Here is a 20,447-nt window from a genome sequence, read left to right as displayed (position 1 = left end):
AAAGTGGATAGATAATCCTGGAGTCACAACAAACATTACACTGGTTTTGTTCCGGTCGTCTGATGGGATCATGAAGGTTAATGACATTAATCTTCCTGTTAGCTCGGGCTAGCTGATGAAAAAACATTCCTTGAGAGAACTTCTCCCAGTTTCAGGACTAGGCATAAGCTATGGGAAGTGTACTCCAGGCAGTAAAATGAGGGGAGATATTTCTTTCTTTCTCAGCCGTTTTACCCTTTGAACTAAGCTGAACAATTCCTTTCTGCATGCTGACTACTTGCAAAGTGGCTGTCATGTCTCCCGCCAGAGCCGAAGCTGTACACGTTCGGCAAACCCCGTAAATCAGGCGGCAGGACAGGACAAAGCTCCGCTCCCCCCGGCACCTCCTGCACCTGCCGCTTTCGAGCGGTGCTGCCGGTGATGGATGCAGACCTCGCCGCGCTCGACCCTGTGCAAACACAGAACAAAAAGCCTTCGCCCCCAAAGAGATTGCAACTGAAATCTAAGGCATAAAGGAACAGCTGAATCCACCGAGGCAGGAAAGGCTGGTTTTGTTCTCTCCGCGCTTTCACACAGGCAAGAAGCAGGCAGGGCTGGCTGACTGTATTTGAACTTTTTCGAGAATGAAAAATGGCCGTAATTTTGCATTCTTGTTTTAAAAAGTTGGGCTGTTTCGTTTCTATGGCAGACCTTTGTTGCGGTGCTGAAAAGCACTTTAATTCTCCCACCTGTTGTTTCTCCTTACCGCTCACCCAAGCTCTCTCTCCCATACACACACCCTGCTCGCAGGCGGAAGCTGCTGGGAACATGGCTGGTGATTTCATTTTGCTTGCGGCTGTCTCTCTTCTTTCCGCCTTCCAGCAATGTAAGATCTGTGGGGTTGCGTGGCCGGGGCTTGGGGAGGTTTCCACCGGTTCTGAAGTACTGGAAACTATTTTATGATAAACTGGCTGTTCTGTAACTTTAATTTCTGAGAACTGGTAAGATTTTTCTCACTGGAGCATTGTTTACCCTCTCCGTACTCTGAGCGGGAGCTGGCTCAGTGGCACAGATTACTTTTCCCTGTGGGAGAAACTAATTTGTCTTCAATCCTGTTTTGTTTGCTAACTTTTTGGAATCGTACTATTCTGAGAGCTTGTAACTAGCTGTAAAGTTACCCCAAAGCCACATCGTGTCTTGGTTTCGCTTCTTATTTAGGCACCTATACAACTGAAAACCTCAAAAGTGAGAGTGAATTTGTGAAATCAGATACACCACTGCTGGACTGAAAGAGCTGTAAAAACTGTTTCCTGAAATGGAGAGATATACTAAGTATCCAAAATGAAAGAAGAAAGCAAACCTTTACACCGGGCAGCAATAATATGAGATACTCTGTATTATGCCCTCATTGTTACATTTCTTTAAGAGCTAAATGGGTTTATTTTATCCCCTGCTGATATGCCTCTGAGAATCAAGGACTAGGGTAAGAAGTGGGCAAGCCTGAGACGCTCTTTTTGCCATGTGTCAGTCTGAAACAGCAGTAGCATTTTTAATGCTTGTCAATATTCTTTGAAATATGTTGATCCGTACAGGTACACCAGGAAACAAGATACATTTTGAAGGCATTTGTGCAATACTAGTATGAGATTACGAGCAAGTAAAAAATAATTATTCTGCCTTTTTTTCAAATATCTATAATGCTGCCAACTTATCTAGCAACCTATCTGTATGGCTTGATTGTTTGTTTATTTGTTCTCAAAGCCTCAACTACTGAAATAGCATTTGTATCCTGCAGAAAAAAAGCTTGAGAATGTGACCCTTACAGGTTAAAAAAGCCCAACAAAACAGAAAGCAAATCAAAAGCATGTAAAATTTGCATACCTTTGTGATCTTCACTGAACATTCCTATTTGGTGGCAATATTTACCATCAACTTTTGTGAAACTCGCCTGCCTTGATTTTAAACATAAAAGTCTGAAGGATAAAAAACAAACAAATGTTATCAGGAAAAGTACTGCAGTTTGAAAACTCAAGGAATTGTACAGATACTGAAACTGTGAAGGGAAAGGGAAAATACCTATGTTCTTCACCGTGATGGTTATTCCTTAGTTGTTAATCTTAGCTAAAATCACAGAAAGGACAAGATAACTTGTGTTTTAATTTACACTGACAGTCTGACATCAAGCCGAAAGAGAAACCTCTGTGACAGTCTGATGCAAATCATCACAGCCTGGCTTACTTTCAGCATGCTTTTTAACATGGGTAAACCAACACAGATTAATTTATGGGAGTGCAAATGCATATTGTGGAGCAGGCACCGTAAGCATGTGCTATAACCAGTTCATGTCAGGGGAACAGCACAGCCCGTGACTGCTTGCTGTGAACAAAACACACACGACATACACAGCACTGGGTGCTCTGCTTGCTCTTCTGTTTATTTTGCTGAGCCTCTGGCCCTGAGTTAGGAAGGTGCTAAAGGGCAGTACGACCTCCCTGAAGCAGTGCTGGAAGTCAGGTTTCAGCTGGCAATCATCAGAGGTACAAGATTTAGTGTCTCAGAACCATGAGTTATTCAAAGAATCAGGTCAGTCAAAGATTAAGCTGTGCAAGAAATGCTCTAGGGTAGAAAGAAGGAGCAGAAACAATGTAGGAAGTGGTTTCCAGTCATGAATCTAGTTTTAAGCAGCTAAGATTTGCTTGAGAGATTAGTGTTTTGTAGACTGATGGGAAAACAAGGGAATCCAATGAAAGGACAGAATAAATCCCAGCCATTGATATAGGAGAGAACAGGAGGGACTGGAGCCCCACTACTTCTCTATTTTGAAGTATCTCTCTGAACTAGTACTTTTAAAAATCACTCTTTTAATTCCAGAACCCAGCAAGACATTATTAAAAAGTATTTGATTTTTTTTTGTAAAGGTTGTTAGGCCAGGCCTTGCGAATTAACATGCGCTATCATACACTGTGATCTACAGGCTTTTTAACACATATAAAGTGTTTGAGAGTAATGTTCCTTGAAAGCCTTCTTTGTCCCATATTTTCAGAGTAAAGATATTAACTCAGTAACCATAAATGCCACCTGAAGATGAAAGCAAAAAAAAAGCAAACAAAGGCAAGTCAAGCATACTTTGTAACTACCTCAGTCATGTAATTTAGCCTGTTAGAATTGAACAACTTGATACAGGGGGAAGAAAAGGCTATGAAAATCTTTACTCACTCCTGCTGCAATGCTTTCTGGATTCCTCACGACAGCACCTCCAGTGGGTGGGGCAGGAGAGCTCTCCCATTGCTTTATTATTTATTTTCACCCTTGTTAAACCATAATCACAAAACTTAAATTTGGAGTTACATCACTACTTTACATTCCCCAGAAAGGAACTAAAAGGCAAGTCCTATGCAGTTAACAAAAAATACAGCAATTATTCCTCTCCTGAGCTCTTTTTAAGTCCCTGGTTGGCACCTGTCTTGTTCTGCACACCAGGCTCACCTTTTCTTTTAAGGTGACAGACGTGACTCTAGTTCTCCTGTTATGCAGTGCCACAGCTTGGTTTTCATTGGCATATAAAAGCCCACTTGTCCCTAATGAAACAAAGTTCCCATCAATCACAGGGGATGCCACTAAAGAAGTGGATTTTATGATGGTCGGCCATACTATCACACGATCACAACCTGTCTCTGCGTATGGTTAACCAGGGTCTCCCACGTGTAAATCTCTGCCCCCCCAAACCAGAGCCCTGCTGACCAAGCAACACCAAGGGCAAATTGTGTTACAGCTGAGGCCAGGGTTATGCCGCAGCACTGACATTTTGCTTTGGTTAATTGTACCGAACAAGCAAGAATGATTTGGCCCCTACAGTGCCTTAATCTTCTTATTTCCCACCAGTAAGTTTATTTTGTCCAGCATCTGCTCAAGGTTTTTTTGTCAACTGATTTGGATGCAATGAGCTGCCTTGGCTTGCCTTAGCTCCTCAGTAGGGAAAAACCTGGTCCCAGACTGGTTGTAAACATTGAATGGCTGGGTGTGGCCAGAAAACGAGGAATGCATTGCTGGCTAAAACCACCATTGCACAAAACGCTATGGTTCACCTACCACTCTGACTGATAAGCCAGGTAGGATTTGCCAGCACATAGCATTTATCATAAAAAATAGATCATGACGAGGGTGACAGAAGTTATAAAGAAACTTTTCAGTTAAGTTTTCCAGGAAAATACTCCTCAGAGGTAAGTCTTGTGCTTCTGTGAGTTTCAGTCTCCCTGATGCATGTTCCCTAAACCCTCCCTGCTACCATTCTTCCCTTCTGAAAGGGCTGCAAGGTGGCAAATAACTGATGAATCACCAGGCATAACAAGAGATGCGTGGGTGGGAGTGGAGGAGGTCTTGCTGGATGCAAATACAATTAAAGGTCCCGTAAACCTGACTTAGAGGGAGATAGCTGAGATGCTCTGGCTAGTCTCTGGAGAGAAGGGTTAAGAGGTCACTTGAATACAGCCCATAATTACTTATATGGGGAGAAGACAGATGGGAAAATGCTTTTTTTGGGAAAAGGCTTTGGCCACAGGGCTAAGACATGAGGTGCACAGGGCAGTACCACTAATACCTCTGGCTGTATTTTAATGCCACTGCTCCCAGAAGGGAGGACAGAAGGTACACTCTAGGCTTCCCCCTTAGACAAGTCTTTTTAGTGAACTCAGGTGAATGCTCAGTTTCTGGATCTATGTAAAGTTTAGGCACAAGGTAGACAACGAGCTTCTCATACAGGGTGGCTACGACATGGCCAGAAAAATAACTCCAGGTACCCGGGGAGTTTTAAAATCAAACAGGGTGATGCCCAATAGCACTGCTGCATACAGAAAATTGCTGTCTGTGTATTGCCTTTTGTCCTCGTGAGCCACTGTTCAACTTTCAAAGGGAGACTTCTGCAGTGAGGACATCAGTAAAACGAGGTATACATGTACATGTCAGAAGTGATCCTAGAAATACAGGTCAGAAGTGCAGAGTGTTTGATTGGTTTGGGGTTTTTTGGTAAGTGATATCTAGTCACTGTACAGTGAGTAATCTTTTTCATGACACTGCATCAGTTCTAAAAAATGCTTTTTGCAAGTAAGTACTATCAGCTCCAATCAGTGGAGGTGGAAACAGCATAGGTCCCCCAACAGATAAGTCTCAGAGCTCTCCAGGAGATGAGGTGGAGAGCAGAGAACAGGCTACAGCCTCCCTAGTTGCAGCTCTCTGCTCTTTCCAACATACTGAATTTTGAGAGTCCAAGAAAATAACAACAGATGGAAAAGCATGTGCTAGAAGATATGGGCAAATAACTTTAAAAAGGTGTCTACCAGATTTTTGTTTCCAAAGATTGTAATGCTGCCCCATACTTCAAAGCATCGTAGTTCTTAGCGTCACCAAACCAAAATGCCCATATGCTATTCAGACAAGTAGGGGAGTGACCTCCATCCGTGCAGTTTGGTTACTGAGACACTGCTAGGGCAGCACACTGCCACTGCGGTGGGACAAGAGTGCTCCTAGGCTGTGCAGTTCTGGGATTCAGATGAGCTGGAAGGATATTTAAGTCATAACTAGTGTAGCAAATGCAAAACCAGGATGAATATATTTCTCAAATAGCAATTTTTCCCTTTCCTCATCAGTGTCCCTCTTGAAGATAAGATCTGAACTAATATTGGTCTCTTTCCGTCAAACAAAATGGAAAGAGCCGAAGAGCAATGATCTCTAAAAAATTACTGACGTGTTAGGGGTGCAACTGAACCGAGGAACTGTGTGATTCGTGAGCCCTTATTTTTGCTTGCAGGTCATTTTGCTTGGCTGGTGGGGAAATCAAGAATGAAGCACAAGGTCATGCCCCCAGCTGTCACTGGGGCTCCGGAATTTGACAGAACATTTCGTGCACAGTAAGTCTGGAGATCATTAAGACGGTGGCAATGAATAACAATTCAGTCCGGAAGAGAAGCAAAAACATTATCTTAAAACGTTACCTTCTCTTTGCATTCTTTGCTCAGAATGAACAGATCGTTTTTCAAATGGTTCAGCTATTATCTTAGTGATAATGGGGTAAGTTCAGCTCATTTAAAACAGTAACCACTCAAATTCTGATCAAACTAGGCAATCAGATTCCCCAAACCTAAGTAGCGGCTGAAAGCTATTTGATTTTAATCTCAAGAATTCAGATGTTCTGGATCTTGCAAGCTGTGCTGTTAGTTCTTGGTCTGTGGCTAACACCAAACACGTGGAAGACAAGAACACAGAAATCCTCTGTCTTCACAGTGGATAATGGTGGAATAGCCTGTCTAAGAAGACAGTGTTTTCCTAAAGGGCTTCAGTTTGTGATTAGCTAATAACCCTACGCAGAAGTATTTATAATTATTTCATACAATCCCATCTGCTGTAACTGTAGTTGCAGTGGATAACAATGAGGCATAGTATACATTAGACAACATATTAGATAAAGAATATGCTAGATATAGAAGGTTGCCTAATTCATTAAAAGGAAGTTAATTCAGAACAACCAAGAAAAGATATCCCAAGGAAACATTGGTGGGAAAACTGATGATGTCCACAAATTAAGGTGTCATGGTCCTCACCATAAGAAGATCTATCGTGTGCTGCCTGTGCCTGACAGCACTTTGTAAAGGCAGCTGGCCCCAGCAGAGCAATCCAAGCTGCCTATGCACAGCTCCGTGCTTCCTGCTGCAGTCCCAGGAACACCAACCCACAAAACTTGCATACTGAGCATGGAGAGAAGTGATTAACATCACATCCGTGTGCTGGAATTCCTGCCTGCCTCTGCTGCACAGATACTTGATTTAGGATTATTCATTCTGTTTAATTCCATATGGTTGGGATCCAGATCCTTGTCTAAATTTAAATACCAGGAAAATAGTTTAAATAGCTTGTATCTGAGATTACAAAGAAGAGAATTTTTAAGAGTGCCTAATGCTGGCTTGACTGTGCTCCCACTGGATTTGATAGCACTAACTTAAGTGGCAACAAAATGAGGCCAAAGCTGATTCTCCTTTCAAAGCCCACCCATAGTTCTCTTCCTTTCCAGACTAATGTTCTTTCAAATTTATTCTGCAGACAAAACTGCGTGGAGTTTTACCCAATATTCCTGACTGTCCTCTGGACTGCAGGGTGCTTTTTTAATCAAGGTAAACACTTTTTGTTTTTATCTTGGACTGAGAAGTTTTACGTAACTTCTAAAAACACTTCAGTTTTATCAGGAGGTAGGTGACTGTAGACATCTTTTTCCTTCTTTTAATTGCTTTACCTTATCATAGCCTTCCTAGGAGAATGCTCAGTAACACTGAAATCCCCACTTAGTCAGGGCATTTCACACAGCCCCACCAGCTTTCACTTCTCTGCAAACCAAGGAGCCAGCACATGGCACATTTATCATACATCCAGTGGATTTTCAGGGTGAATCGTTCAGAGAAGCAGCTCCCAGATGCTTCTCACTAGCAATTATTGGCACATTACAGGACAGTTCTCACAGGACATCAAGCATAGCTATCACTCCTTGGTGATGATCCTTTTTCTACCTGGAAAGACTCAGGTAGAGCACTCATCCCTGTGGCTGGCCCCCTGCCTGATGGAGATGGGGCTCAAGCCAGCAAACCTTCAGGTTTTTACATCCCCGCTGAGTGACACCACCGCTGGGCTGTGACTCGTTTGCCTGTTCTGGGACACAGCGCTGTGCACTGAAGCGCAGTCATAACAGCGGCATCTCCAGCCATAGCTATTGTACTTCAGGGGGGCAGCAGGGACTCGTGAAAACCTATTGTGTTTTCTCAGGCACCTGGAAGGGGGGCACCTTTTGGCCAAATATTCTGAACTCAGACACCACAGAGCTTTCATACCTCTCGTTCTGTTGGACTTTCCAAGGTCGGTCTGTGGTATTTCTGAACAGTGATGGGGTGGACTATCGTAGACCTAGAACTTGTAACAGAGCCTAACTTCTGCATTTTGCTTTATTAACATTTCTCCAGCTGATGTTTTAGAAGCATGACATCTGTGGTCTGGAGAAAGGATAACCAGCTCATGTCCACTACACTTCTCCTTCCTGAATAACTAGCTTTCTTCTCCATTTTCTGTGTCTGCTCCGAAAGAGTCATTTTGTTTTAGGGCTGTCTTATAGTCGGAGTCCCATCTCCACTGCAAACCCACTGTAAATCCAAAGTAGCACCACTTGAGTCAACAAATTGCATATGAAACAATACATGCGTTCATAGACAGACACGTGAATCAAAGAAGATCACAGCTGCTAACCAGCAACACAGACAAGTGCTGTCATGTGTAAGAAAAGGATTATGTTAACCTCCCCCATTAAGTAATTTTTTCAGCTGAGTATCTCCCATAGGTATGTTTAGATGAGTTAAGCCAGAACACAGTAAAAGCTGTCCTCTGTAATACTCGCTCGCACGGTTTGAAAGAACACAAAATTCAGTAGCACTGCTTAGTCCTGGGTAATACGACTGACCTACACACCCTGCTCCATCTATCAAATGGAGGTGACTTTATACTCTTCCCACAGGGAGGTCAGAAAGCTAACTTCACTACAGCTTTCTCTCATGTCCTTGGATAAAAGCTGCTATATAAATGCAAAGCAGGTTATTAACAACATAAATAAGATTCTCTTTCCAAAACAAACACTCCCCTTTAGCATGAACTGCCATAACAATACAAAATTACAGCGCTGGGTCAAGCCACAGTGCTCCAACCCGCTATCCTGTCTCTGGGATAACCACCAAAGTGTGTGTGTGGGGGGGTTAAAGATTCCTGTCAGTTCTTGAGATCGCCTTTTCAAGGAATGCTGTTAGGGTTTTTTTGGATGGTCCTATGCCCACTCCTATCTGTAAACCCATATCAAGAGCCTCCTGTAGTGAATGTTTAAGAATACACATATCTCTTTTGAATGATTCTTTCCCAAGATAACTTCCCAGGGTATGGGTAGCTATGAAAATCCACAGAGCTATATAACTAGAAAACATAACCAAAGTGGTTAACTGTCTACAATCCTCATTTCTTAGTTTTCTAACTGCTTTTTCCCCCTCTATTAATATTTTCTTTCTTAGAATTAGCTTCCTTTCTTGGCGTGTTGTACGTGTTTGCCCGCTACAAGTACTTCCATGGTTACGCACAGTCTGTGAAAGGAAGGTAAGGAGTTACCAGCTGAACGCAGGTTAAAAGCTCCAGGCTGTGGGCTGAAGCTGGGCTGAGAGCCAAAGACTGGCAGTGAAAAGTGACTATAATTGAATGCAACATGTGTAAAATGTCAGCAAGAGGTCTGAAGCGGAAACCCTCAGGGAGGAGGGCTGGCTGATACAGTGGGAGCCTAGGTTAAGATGTACACGTGCTACAGGTTACGAGAGAGAAGAGGTTTGATGCTCACCTTGCGGGTGCCTGGTTTGTGCTGAGCATACTGGCAGCCAGACTTGGAGAGGTCTGAAAGCAAAACAGTTTTGCAGCTCAGAACTGCTTTAGCATGGGAGACTGCTCTGGCAAGGCTTGCACCGGGCCTGCCTTCCTGCTGTTTTCATTTTTCCTCAAGTTTGTCACGTTAAGACCTTTACTCTAGCCATGCAAAATGCACTGAAGGAAGCAAGCAAATCTGGCCTTGTAGGCTGGCGAACTTTCACCAAACAGATAAGAGAACACAGCTTCAGATAAGCGTATGTTAATGAATGTTAAATGCACAGCATCTCCTAACATGAATTCTGCTTCAACGAATGCTGGCAAAACACCCCTCCACTATAAACACTCAAACACACAGTTTATTTCCTGTTTTACTGAAGCCACTGCACTATCTCCTGAGTCCTGACCCAAGGCTCCTCTTCCAGCACATGAACTTGTCATAAAAAGAAAATAGCATGCCTTCTGCTTGTCATAAAATTGAAAGACTTGCAATGTATATTTCTGAGGAAGATACAAAACAATCAGACTATTTTGTAGTGAATAATCCTGCAGCAGCATAAGACTGTACTACAGGGCTATTTTCCATAGCTTCTGTACCAATGTTACCACTCTCCTTCACTACAGTCTCCACCGATCCCTTACCCTCTTTGGAAGAGCTGTTGCTTAAGAGAAGGGAGAGGCTATGTTTTCCAGAGCAAATATATGGAGATAATTTTGTATCTCCCAGTAAGAGATGTGATAATTCAAATGATGTAATGAACACCAGCCAGAAGACTAGCAACTATTAAGGAAGTTTGGGGAGCAAAACTGTGTAAATAAATGAACAAGAGCATAAAGGACTTTTCTTCACTCGACAGGCTAAAAAGTATTTTGTTCAAGAAATCTTTCCCATGCTTTACTTTAGTACTCCAATAGATTCAGCCTCTCAAGGAAGCCCTAAGAACAGTGGCTTGCTTCACTATTAGACAGAGCTTTACACTCTGGTGAGACCCTAATTTCTTTGCATTGAACAGAGAGTGCCGAGAGTCAGCCTGGCAGCCCCAGAAAATGGCTTTGCTCGCAAGGCCCATGGCTGCAGGGCTGCCTGGTGTGAACCTCTATCAGGCAATTCAGCTAGCAACAGCTCAGCACCAGCCAGGCATGCCGAACCCGGCCCCAAAACATACAACAAGCCTCCAGCAGCCCTGGCAGCGAGGAGGTAATTAGTCTTCACACTGAGGATCAAACCGTAATCACTGACTATAGCCGTGCTAGCTATGAAGACAAACCTGGTCCGCGTGCTCACAGAGCCCGCTACAACACGTACTCAAGCGCTTGACAGCATGAATTGCAGTTCAGGTTTGCCAAGGCTGGATTTTTTGAGAACACAACAGGAATATGCACCTTCTACTTGGTTTCTGTGCTGGAGAGGCCTTTGCAAGTGAGCTGTACCCTTTACCCTTCCCTCCAGCTGGCTCTGACAGCTACTTAAAGGGCTAAGCGAAATACTTTTTTCACAGTCTTCTGAAACTGAGAAAATCTCATACTCTACCATTTTCAAATCCACACCTAGACGTGACATACCCAGAAAGGCTTCTTATACCAAGTCTTTAGGCACCAGTGAGATTCTCGGGCTCCCCACACCCCCAGCAGTGCCGAGCACCTTCAGCTTCTGTGGGTATGGGGATAGCTAGCTATAAAATCAAAGGCTGACAAGCTCCTCAGACCTCTCTCCAATGCTAATGTGATGGGATTCTCCAAAGAGACCTTTTGTTGCTTGCTTTGCTGGCAGAGGCCAACCCAGCGGCAGTTCCCATTTACGCCTGTCAGACCAGAGCCTGTGCCAAGGCGACTGAGAGCCGCCCCAGGGGAGCGTGCGTGGAGGGGAAGCTCTCTGCTCCCGCGTGCCCAAAAAGCGAGCTCTGCGTTCCACAGCGGAAGGGCTCTCCCGGCCTCTTCTGCGGGAGCTTCCCATTTGGTACAAATGAAATAACCTGACCCTCTCCCATAAACCAGCAAGTGCCCTCATCGCTGATTTTTCAGGCTCAACACTCCCAGTCCAAAAATTCATTTCCAAGTCAAAGTGATAACCAGCAGCAGACCTCCCAGCTCAGTGGAGGATGCCTGAACAACAGATGTAGATATAAGAGGCACACACATCTCTCCCACCACTCCTACACCTGCAGTTGCAGTGAGGTGCTCAAGCTTGTCTGTGGCTTTATCTACAGATCTTCATGTCACGGAGGAGGTAGCTTCAGGAGTATTTAGAAACACTGGGAGAGAGTTTTCCCACAGAGGGGATATTAGGAATCTCTCTCCTCCCTAGAAAAAGTCACGTGCAGGAATGGTTTATTACCAAAACACCCCAAGGCAGTATTGCAGCAGTGATCCTTTCTGATTCTACACACCTCTTCTTAACTGGTGTGGACAAGCAATTTCACTGTAAACACACCATGTACAGCATGTAACGGTATTTTTCTGCTTTCCACTCCTAGGTTAACAGGGTTTTATTTGAATTTGATAATTCTAATTTGCTTGATCACCCTGGGTGCAGCTGGAATTGTTAACAGCTTTCTGGATGAATACCTGGACTTCAGCGTTATGAAGAAACTACATAAATTGTTCTGAGGACTGGTTGGGTTTTTTAAAATAAATAAATAACATGTGTGCTTTCCCCCCGAACACCAAAAAGGTGATAAGCTGCATGTGAATAAAGCATCAGAGCTCTTTACTAACAGCCTGTTGCAATGTAAAATGCATGTTTTTCCTGAGCTTTTTACACTTTCTCCTTTCCCTACACTCTTGAAAAAGAGTCAGTAAGACAGACTGTCATGTCACATCTGCATTTGCAATTAAATGCTGTTTTCCCATACAGTATTGTAAACACTGAACAAATTACTTAAAACTAAACCCATTAATTCACTAAGTAATTTCACTGCAACCGGCACTGCAAGCATCAGCCCATCTTACCCAAAGTCCTTCAGCTTTGCCAACGCCTCTGTAGTCTTCCTTCACTCCTCTTCATTTCCCTCAGCAGTGCCATCCACTCTGCAGAAATGTAAAAACACGCTTCGATGCCGTACGCTGCTGCGAGGTCCCAATTTCCCAAGTATATCCAATCCCATTGCAGGGGGCTGCTTAAGCATATACAGAAATGCTGCTTTCCTCAGGAAAACATTTAAAGCTGCACTTGACCCTACGTTTCGGTGGAGGCCTTTTGATTTTGTACGCGCGTTTACAGTTCAACACACGCTCAGAGACTCTTCTCGTGGAAGTGGGGCCCTCCTGTAGGCAGATCCCAGTCCTCACACAAAGCCTTTTGAGGACAGGCTGTACCCACAACGTGGCACTTGTGAGAGGGAGAGACGGCCCAGACAAAAAAGAAGGCACAGATGCTCATCTAACAATCGGGCCTACTGCACTGTCTCCCACCAAGGCACAGATGGCTGGGGTGTGGGAGAGACTAGACAAATGTCCCAGCATGGCCACGGCTCTGGGAATCATCAAATGACAATGAAAAGCAAACTGACTATGAAAACAGTTTTCTGCTACAATGCAGGAAAAGTCATGGCTTACTACTGCAAGCTCAAAGTATGCTGATCCTCAATTTAAACTATGTAGAAGAACAGAGAAGTAAGGCTGTGTCTATTTTGGTAGCTCCTGGTGATTCAAATCATTTAAACAATGCTGAATATACCCATGCTAGAGCCAGCAGGCAGAAATTTTCCTCGTCGTGCCTCTGAAGACATGATTTGGCCAAAAATCCTGCACATTTATAGTGGTGTTCAGTCAAGTCTATACAATAAACGTGCTTACGGTCTTTCTAAAAGTGTATTGAGGTTGATACGCTGAGCACAAAATAATCGAGTGTTGGATCAGGTTCATAATAACCTTCCATATGAAAAAGGTGAACACACATGTGGAAGTTAGCTTGTGATTAAAAGGCACGACTTAATGTCTGCAGGTGGCAAAGGCTGAAACGGCATTTGAAACAATAAAATGAAACAAGTACAAAGGTGCAATACTCGGGTCTGATAACAGCTGCTGAGGGGAAAAGGACAGATTGTGGCGATGTACAGGCCGGAGCTGACACAGCTGTGGAAAGGGCAACTCTCTGGCACTTGCCTCCAGGGAGAAAGTACAACGGGGCCAGATCTAACAACCACAGAAATCACTGGGAATCCTTTCACTAGCTTTCCTTCTGAGGGCTGAAAGACATAAAATCCACCTACCCACCTGCCAGTGATGCCTTTGGGCAGTCATGGGCAGTGGGAAGTGCTGCCGCCAGAATCAAAACCAAGGCAAAGGTCCAAACTACGGAATGGGCTTGAAATACGCACTGGGGCAGGCTCAGAGGTCGCTCGCTGCGTTCAAACAGGTCTTTGCCTCAGAAATGGCTCCATTCCAGGATTACCTGTTGTAGTGGTCTGGTATGTCTATAGCTAGCTTCCCATACCCCGTCTACTATTCTATTCTGTTCTGCTCCATTCCTATCTGTTCCATTCTGTCCCATCCCATTGAAAAGAATAAACTGCTATTGCACAGGGACAATTTCACATGCCAAAAACGCAGGTGTGAGGCTGCACGGCATCAGCCCGCAGCACAAAGCCAGAGTGCTGGGAGATAAACACGACCCCAACATTTTTGGAGCTGCACCAGCTAACGAGAGGACAGGAGTAGGCCTAGAGCTGAGGATGCCACCTGTCTTCTGAGCTGCTGATTTTTCCCCAGTAAGCCAGGACAGGATGTCTATGATTGAAAAGTGCTAAAGGCTGACTCATCTATGATTAAAAACAAAACACACCTATAACAGACGGATGCTGTCAGTGTCAGTATTTAGTTTAACTCTAGTGAGAGCCACACCATTTCCAGTCGGCTGATGGAGGAGTCAGTACCAGGCTGCACATTCAGCATACGCTGTGGCTTGATGCAAACATTCATCTGTCGGTCACGATCAGAAACGACGATGGTTCCTGCTGCAGCTTCGAAGCCGGTCGGTACCGAGAGGCCTCTTGCTGAAAACATCTTCTCTCAGCAAGCCCTCTGCCAGCATGTGCTGAGGAGTAACTGGCATGCTGCTCCGAGCTGGGCCCGTTTCCTTTGTGCCCCATTATCCACATTTATAATGGTAAAGGACTGACACTGAGGAAGGGGAACCTCACCTTAAGGGTTGTACGTGGAGCCACACCGACATCCTGAAGGGCAAGCTGTGCAAACAGAGGTCCCACGCCTGATCCCCCACAACTCCCTGGTAGGCTGGAAACATGGAGAAATTGGCGTTGAGCCTTGAAGGCTACATGGCACGTTTATCTTGAACAGGTCATATAAATTCAGCAAGTCTGCATGCACTTTCCAAAAGACTTCTGACAACACAATTCTCACTCTGTAGTAGTAGTAGTAGTTGATAGGGAACTACTCTAAGCATATGTCTTCATGCTTCCCTGGTTTCTCCATCTCTTCTTTCCAACATCTACGTCCAACATCACATCTCCCTTCTCCCACCCCACCCCACATCACCAAATCTCAGCCACAGGACTGCTACATCCCAGGCTCTCCACCTTGTGTCCTCCCCTGAAATTCAGCACTTCCCTACTCCCTGCTTTTACTCCTCACAGGGAATAAACACAAAAGCTTGGAGTTGTCACCTCCAACAGGCCCAATTATGGACCCAGTCCCCCGTAGCAACTGCCTGAGAGCAGACCTCACCCCAGAGCACACACAGTTTTGATAGCTCTCCTTGCTCTGAGGAAGGGGCACCAGTTTACCAGCTGCTGAAGAAGCCCAGGCCAAGTGGGACATCCCAGTACGGGCCATACCCCGCCCGCAACGCCCCAACCCCGGCCGGGTGAGGGCAGCTCCGCGGGGTGTGGTGAGGCAGCCCTGCAGACACCCCGGGGATGAAACTGGGCCCCTCTGAAGCCAGCTTCCCTCCTCCCCCTGGAAGATCACCCACCGAGGCGCAGGAGTGGGGTGAGAGATGATCCTGTAAACCAGCCTGGTATATGACTCAGATAACCATCTTTTATTTTGTTGTTGTTGTTGTTGTTGTTGTTTTTGTTTTGTTTTGTTTTTTCTTTAAAAGTGGTATGTTAACATCAGGTCTTTTTCTACATTTTCAGAGCTCTGTACAGGTCTTAAAAGGAAATAAGCAATGCTTAATGTACAAAGTAAAAACAGAAAACTAGAAAAATCTGAATAAAATGGAGCAAGTTGCTGTCAGGGATACAGTACAAATTAGTAATTAGACGTCATCTGAAGTGCAATACCACTGCAGTAAAGATGAGTTAAGGAATGAAATAAAAATACTCTATTTTAAACAAACAGTATATATATATATTTTTATATGTATATATTTTACAGATAGTAGACCCAGTGATATCTGTAGAATCGTAAAAACATATTTACAAATAACTTTTTTTTTTAACATTACATATACATCAGCACCATAGTAAGAAATAAAAAAAAAAAAAACCAAAAACAAAAAACAAAAAACCCCAAATCTAGTAAAATCTACCTCTCTAGTACTTGGTCCCAGTACGGAGTATTTGGAGGAAGCTTTACAAAGACAACAGAGACTCAGTCTTCACCACCACTTATCCACCAAAGCCTGTCCCTCCCTGATGCGCATGGATTTGCACTCGGCCGCCGCTCGGTGGTTCGGTGTTTCCAAACCCCCGTTTTCCAGCCCTGCGCTGGCCGGTGACCCCCCCCCCACTCCCACCCGAGGAAGAAGGGGCGCGGTGCCATCCCCGGTGCCGTCCCGGCGTGGCAGGCTCGGGCTGGCTGCCTCCCGCCCCGGCACGGCCCCGTCGGACAGGGCAGGGCGGCCCAGGGACGCGCCACGCCAGCTCGCCGCTCCCTCACCCACACGCTCACGCAGGCACGACGCCCTCGTCCCTCCCGGGTACCATTTCTCTCGCTGTTTTCTCATTCCTCGTCCCTTCTGCCCGGGCCAGCCCGGCCGAGAGCCGCTTACCCAAAAGACGGACTGAAAAGTTTGGCTGGTGCTCTCTTTCACGGAATTAGGGCCCGACCCAGCTCCTGCTGAAGCAGTGGACAGGCAAACCCCTATCGTCTTCAGCAGGAACTGGATTAGGTCCTTGCACTGTATTTTAAAAAGGGGTTAGCTAAAAGAGGTGTAACTAAAGCATTTTTTAAAAATTTAGCAGTCAGGGCAAGCTGGACTGATAGCTCACTTTGACCAGCTGGTCCATGGTAAAAATGCAGCTTGTCCTGCCTACATGACAGCATTTAAAACAGATACTTCCCCTCATCTAGGTAAGCCCTGCAAGGAGTTGCTGCACAGAAGGGAACCGTAGCGGGCCGCTGAGATGGTTCCGGGCCTGTTTGGCTCCCACTCTTTAATGTGATGCATATCTGTGCTCCGCAGGGAAAGGCAGGACTTGAAAATGCAAGGTGCCGAGCCCCTCAGCTCCCGTGGGTGTCAGCAGCTGAGCACCTCGTGTCGCCGGGCCCGAGGAGAGCAGCGTGCAAGGAGGTAACCGGTAGCTGGGTAGTTGGTACTCGTAACACCAGAGACGCTTTCGCTGCAGAGCACATCTTATGGCTTACAGAGGCCAGCATTAGGCCAGAAGATCCAAAACTTTCTGGACTGTGGGTCACGCTAACATTTTTTTTAATGCACCACTATATAAGTTGATAAGCAGCTCTCGTCTGAAAACACTAAAAAGGTGACAGGTTTCGGAGGACAACTTACTTCAGCCTCAGACTGCAGCTTCGGAACCGCTGCTTTAGACATTCAGAATGGCTGATGTCTCAGTATTGTGCAAGACATACCACAATTTCATTGCAGTGCTGCTCAGCACCGGTCCACACAGTGGAGACAGTGATACGCCACTATTACCTAAAAGCTTATTTGGGCAGACCCCATGTTTGTAATGACTACATGGATTATTTTACCCATTCGTGAATGATCTTTACAGTAGTCCTTCATTGGCTCCTGTTCTTCAGATACTGCAGTGAATTTTATTGCAGCAAACCACAGAGATTAGACCAAACTTCTGTATAAAACTGAAGATCAGGTTGCATATAACATCGCATTGAGAGCCCCGACACCCCAGGGTAACACTGCTTGCTAAACTTGCACTTTTCAAGAGGAGAGGAGAAACCCATTCCGCCCGCCAAACCCGCCCTGTACATTCTCTCACGTTTGTTTTCTCCTCCCCTGCCTTGCCCCTTTGTGGCAGTTGCTGCTCACCTGAAAAAAAGTGCAGCCAGCTCACCTCGCTTTACAAGGAAGGAAGCGAACTGCAAACACACTGCGGAGGAAGGAGCGAGAGGGACCCGCGTAGGAGCTACGCGGGTGTCTCCTGGTACCTCTTAGCCCCTCGACACCATTTGTTCTGCTCCCCTGGGCAGCCGACACACACCGAAGCGCTCTGACAGGGAAACACTATTCCAAAGTCCCCAGGGGGGACCGAACAGCTCGTCGAATTAGCTCACCCACCTAAGCTGTCTCCAGCAGCAGTCCCAGAATCAAACTGTCCTCACCACACCACCACATTTACCTTCTCCTACACTTTTATTGGATTTTTATCACTCTGCAGTGAAAATGGTGACCTTCCTGTGACTGTTTAGGTTTGTCGCATGTGTGCTGCACGTTCCCTTCCCTCACCGAGACCTGCTTGCCCCCGGGGTTAAGCCCGTTACCGACCGGGGCCTGTGCAATTGCCCACAGACGTCTGTCGGCTTTGCTCCCAGCCGCTTTCATCTGCTCCCCTGAAAGTTGCAGTGTTTACAGTTACAGGAGGTGGGAGATATCGGGACCACCCCCATACCGCTGTGCAATGAAGCCTTATTTCAGTGGGGAAAGAACAAATTTTCCCAACCAGAGGCATCAGCTGGCTTTTCCAGTTTCCCCATCCTGCCCCCCCAGCCCCCCTCAGCGGGTGCTGCCATGCAATGGAGATTGCTTGGTGGAAGTCTTGGGATGCCGATGTTTTCATCGTCCCCTAAATCTTCCAAAGTTGGCTACAGATCAGCTCAGTTTGCACGATTAAAAACAAAAGAAAACAAAATAACCCCAAACTAATTCAAACAAAACAGAACAAAACAAACAATCCAAGGATGGGGAGAACATCCAACTCTCTCTTTTCTTTTTTTCAAACGTAACAACCAAAGCTCCACACTGTACAAGACCACTCACTGGGGGTTTCCAAACAACTCATCGAGTTCTTGTATCCACTCATCCCCTGGTCCGCTCTTAATGATGGAGTCCACAAGGTCTGCGCCCTCTGCTAAACTGGAGAATGACCCCCCTGCTCCTTCACTGCTGTAGTTGTAAGATATGTCCTGAGTGGGATTCCTCTCGTAGGCCTGGCCTTGGCTGCTCTGAGCAAAGTTACTGCCTGGCATTTGCTGCGTGGGAGGCTGACTAAAGCCGGACATGGGGGGGACCCCTTGGCTTATTGCAGGCATTACCATCGGCCTGGCCTGGCTAGCTCCTTGTTGCCCAGGTAGTGGTTGCAGCAACTGTCTTCCCATTGCTGGGTTCAGGGCTCTTACTGTTCCACTCGTGTCCACAACTGTCTGATTAAGCCCCTGTGGGAAATGTTGCTTGGACAGCCGTGGCTGCCCAGACGGCATCGGGTACGTTGTGCCGTTATTGAAGGGCCCCATTTCACTGCTAGTCCTCCCGGGTATGCCTTGCAAGCCTCGCTGCGGCCAGCTTGGTGTGCCTTGAGGGACAGTCCCCATCAAGTTTTGGAGTCGTGGTGCTTGGGGCCTGGGTAAGACCTGGCCCACAGGTCCTTTCATCTGCTGCTGATGCTGGGGAAGAGCAGAGTTTACCAGCATGCTCTGACCAAAATTGCCAACCATTCCCACTGCTTGTCCCGAGGCAGGCTGCCTCGTTCCCTGGCCCGCGTTATGTGCCATGCTCATGCCGCTTTGGTTTGGGTGCTGCAACATTTGGCTCATCCCTGTGCTCATACTGTACATTCCCGGCTGGCTGGAAGAGGCGTTGCTGTAAGGAGCCATTCCCATGTCCGACTGGCCCGCGGTCGTGGGCAGCGTGCTTGGGTTCTGGGAGGGAGCCATTGCCATCATGCTCGCGTTCTGGGCCATCATTCGGGATGTCCTCATGCTCTGGAGTGCTGCTTGGTTTCTCACAGCCGCCATATCCTGGGGAGAACCTACACCAAAAAGGGAGGAAGGTAAGAATAAACCACAACCCTGTAAATCGTAATTAACACGTCTTTGCATGAGAGAGAATCTGTAGGAGCCTTCTGCGTCACAGGAGGATTTCAGATTGCTCTGCTTTCTGAGTGAATAAATTATCATTTCAAGTGAAGGTTAGCGGAGAGCTAGAAGGTTATCCATCCTTGGGAATGTGCTTGCTGCCTAGCGTTTGTTGCATTTCAGAGATTATGTGTTCCCCACCTCACTCGGGCTGCAGCCACTGTCCTGGCCTGCTGAGTCCCCCCTCCTTGAAGGGGTGAGTCAGCACAGCTCCAGTGCTGCCCCAAACAGGAATCGCCGGCCGTGTTATGCAGCCTACATATGAAGCGGGATGCTGTTCAGCAGAGAATACCATCAATGCAGATGAGCAGACTAAATTCCCTTAAACCCTAAAATGAGGCTGGCAAGGTTAAAAGGCCAGTGATCTACTCACTAAGTAATTCTCAATTATGACAATTTTGGGATGTGTACCCAAAGGGATTCATGGCTTCGGGTTCTTGAAGAATCGAGGCAACACAATTGCATGCGTGACGCATGATTACAGCCATGGTTGCCTCCCTGATCATAACCCGCTTGGGTACCTAAGACAGACAGCCACAGGAGCTGCAGGGCTAAGCCAAGCCTGCCTTCCTCCTACTCCACGAGGACCAGAGGTCAAAATTTTAAGAAGTGACCTGGGAGTCAAAGTTCCCTTTCAAAAGTAAATGTGAGCCTTTCTTTTTGTGTGCATTTTTTCCCCCAGGACCCGTGACAATGTGCACCCTCCTCCATGAAAGAAATCAGTCCCTAAGACTTCAAAGTTGCATACACACTGCGATCCAGTAGCACTTTTCTTCTTCAGATAAGCCTTATTCAGCTTCTAGCAA

General features: G+C 46.0%; 2 protein-coding genes across 3 annotated transcripts in view; one reads left to right on the top strand and one right to left on the bottom strand.

Annotated features, from left to right (window-relative positions):
- The first annotated feature begins 790 nt into the window (after nucleotides 1-790).
- On the top strand, nucleotides 791-15,702 carry MGST2 (microsomal glutathione S-transferase 2). The gene is made up of 5 exons (XM_042796682.1): nucleotides 791-865; nucleotides 5,783-5,882; nucleotides 7,069-7,139; nucleotides 9,063-9,144; nucleotides 11,877-15,702. Exons 1-5 carry the CDS (start codon nucleotides 808-810, stop codon nucleotides 12,007-12,009), a joined length of 444 nt encoding a protein of 147 aa, XP_042652616.1. The 5' UTR covers nucleotides 791-807; the 3' UTR covers nucleotides 12,010-15,702.
- Nucleotides 15,703-16,053: 351 nt separating this feature from the next.
- MAML3 (mastermind like transcriptional coactivator 3) overlaps nucleotides 16,054-20,447 on the bottom strand; it is a 248,650-nt gene continuing 244,256 nt past the window's right edge. For both annotated transcript variants that reach the window (XM_032997696.2, XM_032997697.2), the window contains exon 5: nucleotides 16,054-19,535. In XM_032997696.2, the coding sequence (XP_032853587.1) occupies nucleotides 18,544-19,535 (992 nt within the window). In that variant the 3' untranslated portion in view covers nucleotides 16,054-18,543. The remainder of the gene's footprint in view (nucleotides 19,536-20,447) is intronic.

This window comes from Tyto alba, unplaced genomic scaffold (assembly GCF_018691265.1).
Source record: "Tyto alba isolate M040663 unplaced genomic scaffold, T.alba_DEE_v4.0 Super-Scaffold_23, whole genome shotgun sequence".
In the NCBI taxonomy this organism is placed as follows: Eukaryota; Metazoa; Chordata; class Aves; order Strigiformes; family Tytonidae; genus Tyto; species Tyto alba.
This window is presented reverse-complemented; position numbering and strand designations above follow the sequence as displayed.

What these genes read in the sequence shown, in the direction of transcription:
- MGST2 (XM_042796682.1), top strand. Translation starts at nt 808, where the DNA reads ATGGCTGGTGATTTCATTTTGCTTGCGGCTGTCTCTCTTCTTTCCGCC. An exon ending in AGGGTGCTTTTTTAATCAAG is followed by an intron (nt 7,140 to 9,062) that starts GTAAACACTTTT and finishes TTTCTTTCTTAG; the next exon opens with AATTAGCTTCCTTTCTTGGC. An exon ending in GCACAGTCTGTGAAAGGAAG is followed by an intron (nt 9,145 to 11,876) that starts GTAAGGAGTTAC and finishes TTCCACTCCTAG; the next exon opens with GTTAACAGGGTTTTATTTGA.